Raw genomic sequence first — 15,331 nt, 5'->3', positions numbered from 1 at the left:
GGATTATTTTATTTTAGCTATACATATAAGTACTAAAATAAATCAATGATTCCAGATACATATCAGTTCACCTTGTATTTTTCATAAAACCCAACATCTTGCAAGTTTTTGAACAATAACAACGTTTCAAATATTCAATCGTGTTATTCCACTACATAGAATAAATGTCTGCAAACATTATTAGTTATCAAATGAGAAAGAAATTTTTTGTCTTACATCAATTTTTATGATTCCTGGCATTTTAGCTTAATTTTTATAAGTGCAGAGAGGAAGTGTTAGCATTAAGTAAAGCTGTCACCACACCAAAGTTTGTTTTGACAGCACAGTACTTTACTAACAAGGGAACCTACCCATCGCATCCCCCTCAGATTTAGTTATAAGTTGGCACAGTGGATAGGCCTTGAAAAACTGAACACAGAAAAGCGTAATATACAAACTGAGTAGTCCATGCGGAAGATAGGCAACATCAAGGATACTCCGAGCGGAGGAGCGCCATGGTCCCGTGGTTAGCGTGAGCAGCTGTGGAGTGAGAGGTCCTTGGTTCAAGTCTTCCCTTGAGTGAAAATTTTACTTTCTTTATTTTCGCAAAGTTATGATCTATCCGTTTGTTCATTGACATCTGTGTTCACTGTAATAAGTTTAGTGTCTCTGTTTTGCGACCGCACTGCGAAACCGTGCGAATAGTAGACGAAAGGACGTGCCTCTCCAATGCCTCTCAACTAATCGCACGGTTTTGCAGTGCGGTTGCAAAACACAGACACTAAACTTATTACAGTGAACACAGACGTCAATGAACGAACGGACAGATCATAACTTTGCGAAAATAAAGAAAGTAAAATTTTCACTCGAGGGAAGGCTTGAACCAAGGACCTCTCATTCCACAGCTGCTCACGCTAACCACGGGACCACGGCACTCCTCCGCTCGGGGTATCCTTGATGTTGCCTATCTTGTGCATGGACTACTCAGTTTGTATATTTAGCTTTTTTTTTTTTTTTTTCCACACAACTTCTTCCCGTTTTCTCGATTGATCTGTGTTCAGTTTTTCAAGGCCTATCCACTGTGCCAACTTATAACTAAATCTGAGGGGGGTGCGATGGGGAGGTTCCCTTGTAAGCATCTTCCTGTGAACTGAGAGACTTGGTCAGTTACTAGGGTATTGAAAGTTTACGCTGAAATCCAACCCACAGCAATAATTTTCATTTTTTACATACAGAAAAAAATTACTAACTGAAAAATAAACTGAGTAACCAGGGATGAAAAACAAAAAACTTTTAAATTCATAGCATTAAACTTGCCCACTAAGACACACGAGATTAGGTGGTACGCTGTTTCAATTGGTATTTTATCTGCTTGATGAACTTGCAAGTGTTCCTCTCTCTAATGGTTTATTTAAGGTCTTTCAAATGTAACTATCCTTTTTCTCCACTTCCAATGTTTCTCAAATGGACAATTTTTCTATATAAATTACAAGAACACAACAAATAAATCAAGCTGTGACATGAGTTTATAAATTTATTTCATAAAATACAAATGGAATGACAGCAATATACATGATCTTTAATATCAAACATTACACGGTTACATAGTGAATATTACTATTATGGGAATTAAACAAAGTCAACAATCTGATATGATGTTAAGAAAGAAATCTGCCTCTTCTTCATGAGCTTGATACATCTATTTACATAAGTTGATGAGAAGAGTTTCCTTTTCTTAACAGTCACACAGCTCAAAATTCATTACATTCTGAAGTACATCTGACATACACTAATTACAGCAGCAAGAAAATTTGACATTTTCTTCCCAGCACCTAAATAGGCACGACCCACATTAAAAACTGTGGGGTCAGTGTGTGTAAACATATTTAAATAGCAAACTTTTTTTTTACAAATGTGAAACAAAATAACACTGAGACAAATACATAAGACACAGTTCACCTATACAAAGACCACAGAAGAATATAAATATAAACTGAAGTACTACTGACCTCAATTAACAGAACAGTAATTAAACACACAAAACAAATTGCCGTAACACAGTATTGTTACACTAAAATAAGATCATGCAATCAGTATTTTATTTCACATAGTATTTCAGTCTTAAATGTATGTATAGTTTTAATGCATATAATGTGAAATGAAGAGTGATACACTTTATGGAATGAATGAAAATTTGTATAATATGAGAGCTGCACGCAACAGGATTAATTTGTAATGTGGAGAGGATTACAGTTCCATTTTATGAAATACTGTAAAATAAATGTGTGCCCTACACCACCGTATGACACGTTGACTTATGTGGTTGTACTTAAATTTAATAAAGTTCCACTCTTAAATGCAAATGGAAGAAATAATTATTACTAACTACAACCCCAACAAAATTATACCTTAGGTTGGTTCAGATCAATTCTGGTAACTAACTTAAAGGTACAAAATTTTATTACAAACAATAATATTTTAATTAAATCATACAATGGAAGTAAGATGAATTTCTTCAATGTTGCTGCATTATCCACATATTTCTAGATAAAAAATTATAAGGTACATTTTTAACTAATGGCAAGGCAATATTACAATCAACTGCTGAATATTAAATAAAAAATTAAGTTTTTCCTTTGAAGTAATGTATCCTTTTAATTTGAAAAGAAATTCAATTACTAAATCTCACACATAACATAGAATTTGAAAAATATAAGCTAGAATGAAGAAGTTCTTTCTGATTGCTGAGTATCTGACAAACTTCTAAAATTCCACTGATTGGCTAAAATGGTTTTAAACAAAAGTACTGCTGGTTTCTCTTTTTAAAAAGGATTAACATTTTTGCTGAATGTCATGTGCACCACCAACATGCACATGCATGCGCGCACACACACACACACACACACACACACACACACACACACACACACACACACACACTCACACTTATTTGTATGACTGAAATGTTGAGCTCCAGAACATTAAAATGGATTCTTTTTTTTGGGTAGCTTCATGAGTATTTAACAATATGCTGATGTAATTCTTTGCAATTTTGAAATCTGCATAGTCAGACAATCAGTATTTCATTTATTCATATGAAAAGACACAGAGCCATAAAAATTTTTCAGCATTAAATCTTAATATGTATAATGATTAAAATATGGTTAAGTTAAGCCTGTGTATTGCCAGGAATGGTTTATTTCTGCTTGCATTTCTCAGCAGAAGACAAAAATATCTGACACCAAATACTTTCACCTGAAATTTGAGTACACAGTAATAATTTATGACTTCAGTAACAGGACAAAATACATTTGTAAATCAGAATTTCCAAACATCATCAACCATGTCTAAGAAAAGTAGCCACTGCTCCTGACTTTATAGTGTTAATATTTTATTACAGAATGAGGCTCACACCTCACTGATGTAATCATTTTTTTATTATTATACTAATATCACATCAGAAAACAATTATAAAATATGGGAAGCATTTTACTTTTCTTGCAACTTCAGTAAATATTGTGTTCATAATACCACAAACAACATATTGATCAATAAGGTTGTTCAGTCCAGTATTACCAGACTTTTCTTGAATTCAGGGTTGCTATAAAGTACCCTTTCAGTTATAATTTGCCAGAATTACCTAGCAAATGTGCACAGTAACACTTTACATGGTAAAGTCAAGCAAGTCCACACATCTGCAGCCACATCCTCCTTATGAACAAAAATATTTTTTACAATTTTTATTTACACAACATACAAACAGCAGTAAATTAATAAACTGTCTGAACGTTTTAAAACTGAATTTAATAATCAACTTTTTCACATGCGAGGAACAAATGTCTTACAGCAAACAACAAGAATTTCAATTAACTTTTGCGAACAATACTTTACACAAACACAGCACTTCACAAGATCCCATTGGTGAAATATTGGAAGCCATCATACAGCTTAGTGCTGAGAGAATGGATGCTTGATTCAACAAGATTGTTTACAAGCACTTGTAGCTGCTCTTCTGTCATGCTCATGTGGAAGCGCTTCTTTAAGTTTTGTACTGTAACTGCACCAGACTTTAAGCATGGTAGCTGGGAATCTAAAAGGGAATTAAGACATACAGTATACAATTATTACACCTTTAGCAATTAATTAGTGATACTGTTAATGTATTAACAAAAGCAAAACAATGGTAATGTAATGTGGTCATGTTAAACCTAGTGATGCTGAGGGAATTATATTGGGAAATGAGATATTAAAAATTGTAGATGAATTTTGCTATTTTGGTAGTAAAATAACTTATGATGGCCGAGCTAGAGAAGATATAAAATGTACATTGGTAATAGCAAGAAAATTGTTTCTGAAGAAGAGAAACTTGTTAATATCGAATACAGATTGTTAGGAAATCTTTTCTGTAGCAGTACAGGGACAGCTCTCAAGAAAAATAAAGTACATCAACTGCTATCCCACAACTGTCCCCACTAACGACTGCCATTCTATGCTCCAACAACAACCTGCCCTTCCAATATGTTTCATTATTACTCTGCCAACAACAATACTTAATATTCACATTGTACTCAAACTGCTGTCTGAGTAAACTGCCCCACTGAGTCAATTTCTTTTAATATGCCTTTGTTTCTCTCCAAAACTATCAAAAACTTCAAACAACGGTGAGACAGTCTTATAACATCACTATTGTTATCATAGAGTCTGCATCTACCAGTTGTTTCTCTATTCTCTGTTTCCCACTTTTGGTTTAACTTTGTTGAAATGGTTACTGTCAAGTTTACATTTGTTTTGTGCCCAAGTTGTCACTCTAAAAGTTATGTATATAGTTTGGATGACTGTTTTCCACAGCAATTGTTACCATCATTGTTTTTCCTTATACTACAAATTGAAAAGTTCTATCAGGTACTTTCTGCTTTTACTGATGAAGTTTTGAGCATTTTTGTTCCTTTTTACATAACTAAAGAGGGTAATCAGTCAATAAAAGCCAACAAAAGACACATTGCGATATATTTTCAATTTATTGAGCATTTTCCAAGGAGGGAGGGGGTGGGGGAATTTCATACTCAGTAACAACAGTGCAATTTTTCTGCTCGTTAATGATTTATGTTTTAGAAGCAACTTACCTGAGCACATAACCTCCACAAGACTGACTATTTTATCCATATGCTTTCTTGCAGCTACTAAACCCTGCAGGATCAAAAACTTAAAATAATTAAACATGTCTTCTTCTCCCATCACATCCACAAACTCTTGAGTGAGCTTAAATGGGGACATCTCAAACCCAAGGTTTCTTGGTGAAGTTGACAACATGAAGCCAAAATCAATGTGTATAAGACGACCTTCGTTATTCAGGAGGATATTGCCATTGTGCCTGCAAAATAATCGTTCTTCGTGAACCAATAATCAACAAAAATGAGAATTGCAATTACTCTTAACAAACTAAGGACTGGCAAATCTACGTAATGATAGTACAATGCCATTTACTGAAGACTGACTTAAAATGTTTCATCCGCTAATTCCAAACACAACTGCTACTTTGCTACTATATTACTAGCAAGTAACACATAACTGTGCTATTAATAAAATTTGAGAGTTACCAAAAATAAATTTTTAAATAGCCAATGAATCTGCATGTGTCATTAAACCTGATGTATGTTAAAAAACTATATTTGCAATCAATGTAATTTCGTAGTAACTAAATCACAGCTACAGCTTGTAAGCTTTCTTTTTACAAAAGCTTGCAAGATGTGGTGCATCTAAACAAGCACATTTAAAAATTACCCCATTTTACCGGCTCACTGCAGTGACAACATACTATGGAAATCCCAGTTTTTGGGACAGGTATGTTATTCTACATATGTTTAGAACTATGGAAATGAAACGAATATATTTTAATTCTTTCAAGCTACCACAAACATGGAGACTTTAAAAATATGAAAGTGGACGTACTATTCCTGGTCAAAATTTCTAGTAATTAAAAAAAATCAATTGTCTGGTAAAGTGTCAGTTTACCTGCAAAGCATCTATAACTGTGTCAGAAAACAGTAGTACAATTTTGAAATGAAAAAAGTAATACTAGGTATCACCAATAAACTAGGGAGGGGAGGAGTGCTTTATTAATGAAGGCTGTCTTGAATGTGTAGACGCTGAGCAGTTAACTCTCAAAAAATTTAGCAGAAACAAAAATCAGCCTTTTGGAGAGTTAGCAAGTGAAAAATAAATTTATTGTTAACACGAAAAAACATAAAATTTTAATGGTTTATATGAGCAAATAACAAAGCTTTAAAAGTTACAGTATCTAGGAGATAATGAAAAAAAAAGTTTTAAAAATTGTTTGCTATAGGTGGTACTTGAAAAAACATACAGAATAACCAAGAACGTATACAGTAAAAGAGTGTCCATGCAAAACTGCGAAACTAGCATACAATAACAGAACTGAAACCAGAATGCCTCTATGCAAGTTATACCCAGGCTGCTGAAACACGTCAATTCAAGGACACTCCCCAAGTGCCGTAGAGTTAGTAGTATAACTAACAAACAAGTGAGGAACGGGAGGTGCCACGTCTTCTGAACCAATAACAGCACCAAACAAAAGCCGGTTCCGGCGTCAACACTACCACATTGCTGGCTTCCGTGTAAACATTGTATGTTAGTGCGCGAACACCTGCTGTTATGTTGTGTTACCACCTCGGCTACAGTTTTTGTTTGTTAAACAATGTCACCAAAATGATGTCGTTCACCATGCGACAATCCGTTGTGCTGTGGAGTGCCATTAAATAGTCAGGCTTTGGAATTGCTACAGAGGACGCACAAGTTTTACGAGCACGGAAAAGAATTTGTTTCTGTTCCTGGGCACGCGTCGATTCCTGCCGATAAAGTTTTAGAGTGTACCTCGAAAACTGTAGGACTTAGTGAAAGAACAGTTATAAGGAAAGGGGTGCTACTTCAATCCTTACACGATAGTGAAGTAAACAGTGCGGAAAAAAGCCCCTGTGGAAGAAACAGTGTATTTTTAAGTACTCCGGGGGGGGGGGGGGGGGGGGGGGGGAAGCCTCGTCCTGTTACAGGTATTGATTCTTTCCAATCCAATGCAATTTGTCGGCACATATAAAGGTACTATAAAAGGAAAGAATACCCCACAATAGCGAAGTTGCTAATTTCTTTAAAAGAAAGTGAACTTTTCTAAGGGGGCAAAACGTCATGAATAGCACCGGTCATCAGCCAACAGGAAGAGGATCCCGATTAATTGTGGCCGATGCAGGATCTTCAAACAGAGTCAGGAGTATGTGCTGAGGAGGGGTGGTTTGGAAGGGGGGGGTGTTGAAGGGGTAGGAGGAAAGAGGGAGGAGGGAGGAGAGATGTTGAGAAGGGGAGAAAAAGACTTGTAGGTGCATCGGTGGGATATAAGGCATGTGTAATGTTGGAGTGGGAGCAGGGAAGGGAACAAGTATGTGGAGGATAGGAACTAACTAAAGTTGAGGCCTGGGCAGGTTTTAGAAGGAAGGATATGCTGTAGGGAGAGTTCCACACCAGTGGTCCAGCTGTCTCTTGACCACAGTTTACCATTCGCCATTCATACGGACAGTCAGCGCATTAGTGGTCATACCCACACAGAAAGTGGCACAGTGGTTACAACTTAGTTTGTAGATCACATACCAGCTTTCACAGGTAGCACTGCCTTTGATGGGCGAGGAGATGCCTGTGACAGGACAGGAGTGAGTGGTAGTGGGTGGCTGTATAGGACAAGTCCTTGCACTTATGTCCATTGCTAGGATATGAGCCATGAGGCAAGAGGTTGGGAATAGGGATGGAAAAGGATATTGTGTAGGTTCAGTAGACAGTGGAATACCACTGTAGTTGCGGGAGGGAGAGGGGGTGGTAATGGGGACATTGTCATTCAGTTTCTCCAGTCCTAGTTAGTACTGAGTTAAGGGAGGAATGCTTCTTTGTGGCCAAACAGTGGGTATGAAGGAGTTGGTAGGTGACTGAAGAGACAAGGCATGGGAGATCTATCCCTGGACCAAGTTGGAAGTGTAATTTTGGTCTTTGAAGCTCTTAGTGAGACCTTTGGCATATTTGGGGATGGATTGCTCCCCTAAAGAAGCAACAACTTTGGGTGGCTAGGCTGTTTGGAATGGACTTCTTGGTATGGAATGGGTGGCAACTGTCAAAGTGGAGGTATTGTTGGTTATTGGTGTGTTTGACGTGGGCAGAGGTACTGATGTGGCCTTCCTTGAGGAGGAGGTCAACATCAAGGAAGCTTGCTTGCTGGATTGAGGAGAACTAGGTGAATCGTGGGGAGAACTAGGTGGACTGTGTTGAGCTTCTGGAGGAATGGGGGTAGGGTGTCCTCTCCCTTGGTCCAAATCATGAAGAAGATGTCAATGAATCTGAATCAGATGAAGGGTTTGGTATTCTGGATGGCTAGAAAGAATTCCTCTAGATGGTCCATGAACAACATATTCTTCATTCCCATAACTCCCCTGGCCTCAACCTTTGCTAGTCTCCCTTTCCTCCATCTACCGATCCCCTTCTCTCCAGCCACTCCAGCACTACATATGCTTTATACACCACTGATGCATCGACAATGCCTTTTCCCTTTTCTACTTCTCTTATCTCCCCCCTGCCTGCCTCCTCCAGCACAGCTCCCCGAACTCTTGACTTAGCAGCCCACCATGTCCCTGCAAACTCCCACAGGCAGCACAGCATCTTCCCCCACCCCAACAGTACTATCACTGTCTGTCTCCCCATCCCCACCCCATGCCTCCTCCTCCCTCACCACCCACAGTCGAGCAGGTTGCCGCTCTCATCACATGCAGTTGCAGTCTACTGTCGGGTCCTAGCACTCCAAGACAGTAGTGTGTGTGTGTGTGTGTGTGTGTGTGTGTGTGTGTGTGTGTGTGCGCGTGTGTTTTCTGTTTTAGGAGGAGGACTTGTGTGAAAGCTTACATTTTTGGGATTTCATAAAGAATTATGATAACAGGCTATTGAAACAGATACCGAAGCACAACAGAAAGATACAATTTTGATATGAGAATTTAAAATAATTAAAAAACATATGACATGAAAGAAGAAGCATACAAAATAGTCCAGTAACCGTTGTGCATGAGCTGCACAAATTCCATCTCTTCTGTTTAACACTTCAGCTGCATCTTCTGGTCCCCCTCAGAATGAGCAAATTCTCTCTGAGGATGGTTGGATAATATGCTGCTGAAATATTGGTAGAAGAGATGGAGTCTGCATGCATGAAATTTAATGGATTATTCAATCACACCGTGCAAAGCTGAAACTGCAGAGTACACAAATTGTTTCCAAAATAGTAGTTTTACAGTTGGAAAGATTCCAAGATAACACCAAGTAAGAGAAAAAGAGTGAAACAGTTTGGAGAAAGAAAACAGTCATAGTAAAAAGATGAAAGAATATTAGCAGGAAAGGAATCAGAAAGAATTGAAATTGCCATGTGTCATTAAATACCTACAACAATAAGGAAAAGATTCCACAACATTCAGGTCACTGTATAATGCTGCTGGACTTAGCAAAGAGCAGACCGAACACGTGGCAAAAGAAGCATTCACAGAAAATTAATTACAAGTATATGAGACTGTTGTAAAGATGTGCAATGAGACGGAACAAAGGGATTGAGATTTACATACAAAATGGAAATTAGCACTCTGATCTGACACATTAACAATTTATAGGGCTGTAAATCACCCTAAGACTGTTAGGCAAAGCCATATTCATCTATGCAGTCTAACATGCTTAAGATGCACATACATAATTTCAACACACTAATCTTACCTGTCTTTGACTTGTATCAAGTAGCAGACGAGGCAGTAAGCAGCACAGCTCTCAACAAAATTCTGACGAGCAGTGAGGAATGCTTCAGAATTCTGAGGTCCGTACTCTCGAATAAAATACTCAAGAAGTGAAAGTTGACAGTGCTTTTTGATCTGATGTAATGAAACTGTGTTTGGTATAGTTTCTATGAGCCCACTGTCATTAGACAAACACAGAATTCTGGAAAAACAAAAATGAAAGATGAGCAAGTCACTTAACTAAATAATGAGGAAGCATTTTTAATCTCTCAAATTTACAAGGTACATCCTGGTTTCCCCCAATCAGGTACGACTGCAATGTATAACAACTGTTTGTGTATCAAGAGCCAATGAAATAAATAACATACATATAAAGGAAACTAACAAGTCACGACTCTGCAGAGGGATTCACAGCAGCTCCTGTCTGAAAATAATGATGATTAATAGTATGCTTATGGGTGTTCTGCTGAGTTTTGTTTCTGTTTTATGCAATGCATTTCAATGGAAAGTTTCAAAGACAACACCATCGTCAAGTTTCATGGTCACAGATCGATTTTTGGTGATAACTAAAACTTAATGATTAGCCCTCAGTTTTCACCTGGGGAACCTTCTCCCTGAAGTTTTATCTCATTAAAACTCTTCTGTAAGCATTATGATTTGACAACAATAATGGTCATTCACCCAACAGCTACAAGAGGCTTCTTAAACAGCTGTATAAGGCAGTTACAGCTGTTCCCAATGTGGCTTGGACTGTTTCTCAGCTCCCCTTCACAATGTTAGTTCTTACACCAAATTTACTAACATACTTATTCCTTTCAACGGATTCAGTCATTTGCTCTTATACTGCAACTAACTTACTGTTGCCACAATTTCTCTCTACTTGCTCTCTGTTCTACTAAGAGATGTAAATTCCCCGTCACTTTCTCTTTCACACATTTACACGTCAATTATTTGTTGGAACCTCCTAACAGGTCTCACTTTTGCATTTCCTATTAAACCATGAGAATCTTCCTCCTGACTTATTAATTTTTCTGTTTTGGGCTATGTTCTCAATAAAGCTTGTTTCTTCATGAAGTATGTCTTTCTTCCATTCAATGTACTCTTACATTTATATGTCCCTATGAAAAGACATCTGCTTATATCTACATCAGAAGATCCACTGAGCTTCGAACTTTTCCAAAGTCATGTCTCTCAAGTCCAAGAGCATGGTATTTTCTGTAGTGTTAACCTTTTTTTTTATTTTCGTTAGGCTGCTTTCCCACATTAACAAGATATTTAACTTGTGCAATTGCTCACTTATTAGTTATAATACAGACAACAGATAATGCTAAGAACCGACAGTTCCTTATTTGACTATTTAATACAAAGCTACAATTTTCAGTAACCCCTCTGGACACCCTGAAGTTAACACACAAGAGTTTATTGCTAATGGTTAGTTTTACAACATTTCAGCAACCTGTCTCACCTATATGGGCGCACCCAAAGGGGTACTCTTTCTTCTTCCCATATCCTTTTTAACATGGACAGGAGCTGTGAAGCTAGAAGTTCCTGTCGAAGGTCATCACCACACTTTACAATGACAGACAGCAACCGCCATGTACTGAAATGCCCATACGGTGAAGCTTCACGCAACCTCCTCTCTTTTTCCTCCCAGGGCTCCTTCAGAGCAGCTGCTGATGGGTCTTCAGGATCATGTGTGAATGCTGCTCGCCTCTGATCATGCAATGACTCTGAAAGCCGCCTCCTAATGTCACCAGCTGCTATAAACACAGGTGGCTCCCTCGAATCACTTGACTCTTGGCTCAGCTGCGATATTGTGTCGCGATCCATTGGCTTCCGTAGCTGCATATACTGAAAGTCAGAGCAGTTTGTTAGTGGTGGGAACACTATTTCTTTTGATACAGCAAATGGCTATGGCAGACATGAACCAGAATCACACACGAGAAAAGTTTTAATTACAACCATACAGATGCAGAAACAAGAGCAATACACATGTTTCTCATAGTTTCCTTCAAAGGGATTTGAGAAATGAATGGCGAACAATACAACAATGATTTATGGAGGTAGGTAATTATTTCTACACAGGACCAAGTGACATTCATCACGGTCACCTTAAAATGAGCACTCCAGTGTCTCTGCATTACAGTGCATATGATGCAGCTATCATTTGTTAGTCACAAGGATAAGAAGTACAAGATGACAGAGCACATTTAAACATGCCACTTAGCACATGACCTGTGTTGCATAGTATAACTGTGCAACAGAATGGTACTCCTGATCCATGTGAGATAGATTTGAGACATTGTCAATTTCAATTCCGGGACTAACCTCCAGAAATCTTACACCTGGCTATAAAATTTTGAACGTATGGGTTCACAAATACTGTAAATTTCTTAAAGGAACTCATTTCCCACATAATGGAAAATCCAGGACAGAATAATGACAATATTATGAAAAGGACAGATTGCTACTCATCATATAGTGGAAATGCTGACTCGCTGATAGGCACAGCAAAAAGACTACTAAACAAATAAGCTTTCAGCAAAAAGCCTCCTCCTGAATTAGACAAAACACACACACACACACACACACACACACACAAATGCAGCTATGCAGCTATCACACACATTACCATTGTCTCTGGTTGCCTTTTTGGCCGAAAGCTTACTTGTTAAGCAATCTTTTTGGTGTGCCTGTCTGTGACTCAACATTTTCACCAAATGAGAGTAGCAATCTATCCTTTTCATAATATTGTCCTTTTCTGTATACATTTTCTTCACTTTCAAACAAACATTTTATGTCATTACTTAGCAATCAGCTAGTTTTGACCCCCCCGGGCATTGTCAAGCTACTTCACAATATTAAGGGCATTACCAAATGCCGCTTCCCCCCTACAACCCCCCCCCCCCCACCCCCCTTTCAATGCGACCCACCCTGACTTGCTACAAATGTAACATTTTTATTGTGATTTAGTTTGCCCAATGGGGTGAAATTAGCAAATTGCTAAATAATGAAATAAAGTATTTATTTCAAACTAAAATAAAACTGTGTATGCAAGAAAATTATTTCCTTTATAAAAATGAACTGTCTAATGATTTCCAGTTCAGATCAGTGTGAAGTTCCAAAATGGGGAGCATTTACAGTCATCATATGAAAACATTCTTAAGACTCCTCCAGTTTTTATTCACAATCACTAACATCTTAACTATCAACAGCATTCAGCAGAAAATATCTACTATTTCACATACAGTCTTACATTTTTGAATTGTTCATCTGCTTAGCCTATACTTGTATCTTTCATTTCCAGTTTTTAAAAATCATATTTGAGGTCACAGTTTACTAACCAATGTGTTATCTGTTGCCATTTTTGCAAATGCTCACAAAGATGAAGAATCACAAACAAATACTACTGTCATAATACCTGCTGGGATATTTCATCATCCTCCTGTGACCAGCAGTCTGCTGTATCATCATCAGGACTACTATAAATGCTAAAAGCACACGAAGACAAACTTTCACACTGTACTTCTGCTACAAGGTTGTCCTCAGACTTTGTAGGTCGCAAAGTATTCATTATTTTTGCTGGCACAGGTGATGTATGTATGTCATCCACCTCCAGTACTTCCACATATATAATATATGGAGCCTGCAACAAAAGAAGCAATCAACAACTGGAACAAAATGTGAAACAACTACAGGGCTCTGATTTCACAAAAATGGATATTTCTGTGGGAAGTAACAATATAAGCCAATAAAATCAGTCATTTCACAGAAAACTTTTTGCTGCATACTATCCAACTTAATTCAAAACAATAAAATATTATCACATTTTAGAAGGCTAATAGCTATAAATTACTAATATGAAGCAGAAGACATTCTTACCAAACACAAACTATAGCAAGAAGAACAGTATTCACATCATCACAGAAAGTCGAAGACACTGGGTCTCAAACCAAAGCAAAACAATGAATGGGTTGCTATAAATAGTATTATTGGAAAGCAGAAATCACTAAGAACCTGGGGTCATAGGTACAAAACTCAGAGTAGTCAAAATTTCATGGTATGGCGAGTGCAAAACAATCCCTACAGCAGACACAGTGTAAAGTAGGAAAATGGGACTGGAAGTAGTAGGCAAGGTAGGCTGTGAATACTGAAAAGAATCTAAAGATTAATTGATAGAGAGTATCAAAAGCTGTCACACTTAACCATCATTATGATCGCATAAGTAGCAAATTGTTCTGTTTTGAAGAACATCAAAAAAATAGAAGGTTATCATAAGTTTTATGATATAGGCTACAGGCACTGTGACCTCCATTAAATGAAAACCAAAGTGTGCAATAGATTATGATTCAAAGAGAGCAGTGTGGCACACAAAGGACCCTCCTAATTTCATGCCTCCATTGTTGTCATTAATGCTGTGTAAAATAAAATGCTCACCGAGGAACTGTTAGAACTCAATATGAACGATGTAAAAACTTGAAGTGAGAGCAAAGCTAGTGACAGTTGACAATGGAAGAAATTTGCCGATATTTAAGATCTATTCAGTATAATGGATAATGGGATACATTTCACATTAGAGGAGTCATTAACTTAAGGAAAGTAGTGTTATCTGTTAGTGGATTTCCTGAAGAACTCTTTCATGGAAAGTGGCATCAAGCAAATTAGTATGGGACTAAGACTACAGTACACAAATTTATGCCAGAAGTGAAGTTACGCTTCTCCAAATTTCTTCATAGCACAGCTATAAATTTAGTAAATAAATGTGGCATTTTCTACATTTTGGCATTATTTATTTAAATTTGTGCAACTAAGATGAAATATAAATAAATACAGCCAAAGTGGATAATGTGATGTCACCAAGATTTATAAGCCTGGATAAAACTGATCAAAGTAAAGAAGTATGGGCTACTGGTATTGTAGTCAGATTGGCAATGTGACAATAACTATAAAACAGTAACACCATATGTGAAGTGAGTACAGCAACCAACCAAGAATGAATACATAAGAGTGAAAGTGCTCAATACTTCAAATAAAATATGTGACGTTGTTCACGACATAAATGGTACACCCAGTCATTACTCGCATTTTTATAGGATTTTAGGTTGCTGCAGTTTACATAATTTTCTCTTTTAAGCTTCATTCCCCCCTCCTGCCCTCAATACATGTCCTATTAACCAAAACTATGTGCATATATCTTTCAGTGCCACAGACCACTACTGATGCTCCACTTACTATGAAACTTCCCATATTCTGCTACTGGCAAAGAAATATTTGCAATTGTGTTTCAGAAAACAAAATATTTCACACAGCGAACAGATGAATATGAATCTCAGGCTAATATTAAGAATAAGAGCAATGTGCGTCAGGACATTTTTCTGCTATGGCTAAAAAGTTATGTTACCAGTGGGTAAGATAATTTTAGGTAAGTAAAGAGGGACAATAATACAGGTAGTATTTTTTTTTTTTTTTTTTTTTTATTAGTAATGGAACAGTTTTTTGCTGTAGCTATCACAGCATGCTGAATAATGCTTGCTTGC

General features: G+C 37.3%; 1 protein-coding gene across 2 annotated transcripts in view; it reads right to left on the bottom strand.

Annotated features, from left to right (window-relative positions):
- Nucleotides 1–1,500: 1,500 nt before the first annotated feature.
- The window catches only part of LOC126457067 (phosphatidylinositol 4-kinase beta), a 261,997-nt gene continuing 248,166 nt past the window's right edge, over nucleotides 1,501–15,331 (bottom strand). For both annotated transcript variants that reach the window (XM_050093065.1, XM_050093066.1), the window contains exons 8-12: nucleotides 13,216–13,440; nucleotides 11,260–11,645; nucleotides 9,778–9,996; nucleotides 5,103–5,350; nucleotides 1,501–4,069 (exon numbers count right to left, since the gene is read on the bottom strand). In XM_050093065.1, coding sequence (XP_049949022.1) covers nucleotides 3,885–4,069; nucleotides 5,103–5,350; nucleotides 9,778–9,996; nucleotides 11,260–11,645; nucleotides 13,216–13,440 — 1,263 coding nt within the window. In that variant the 3' untranslated portion in view covers nucleotides 1,501–3,884. The remainder of the gene's footprint in view (nucleotides 4,070–5,102; nucleotides 5,351–9,777; nucleotides 9,997–11,259; nucleotides 11,646–13,215; nucleotides 13,441–15,331) is intronic.

Source organism: Schistocerca serialis, chromosome 2 (genome assembly GCF_023864345.2).
Source record: "Schistocerca serialis cubense isolate TAMUIC-IGC-003099 chromosome 2, iqSchSeri2.2, whole genome shotgun sequence".
Lineage (NCBI taxonomy): Eukaryota > Metazoa > Arthropoda > Insecta > Orthoptera > Acrididae > Schistocerca > Schistocerca serialis.
This window is presented reverse-complemented; position numbering and strand designations above follow the sequence as displayed.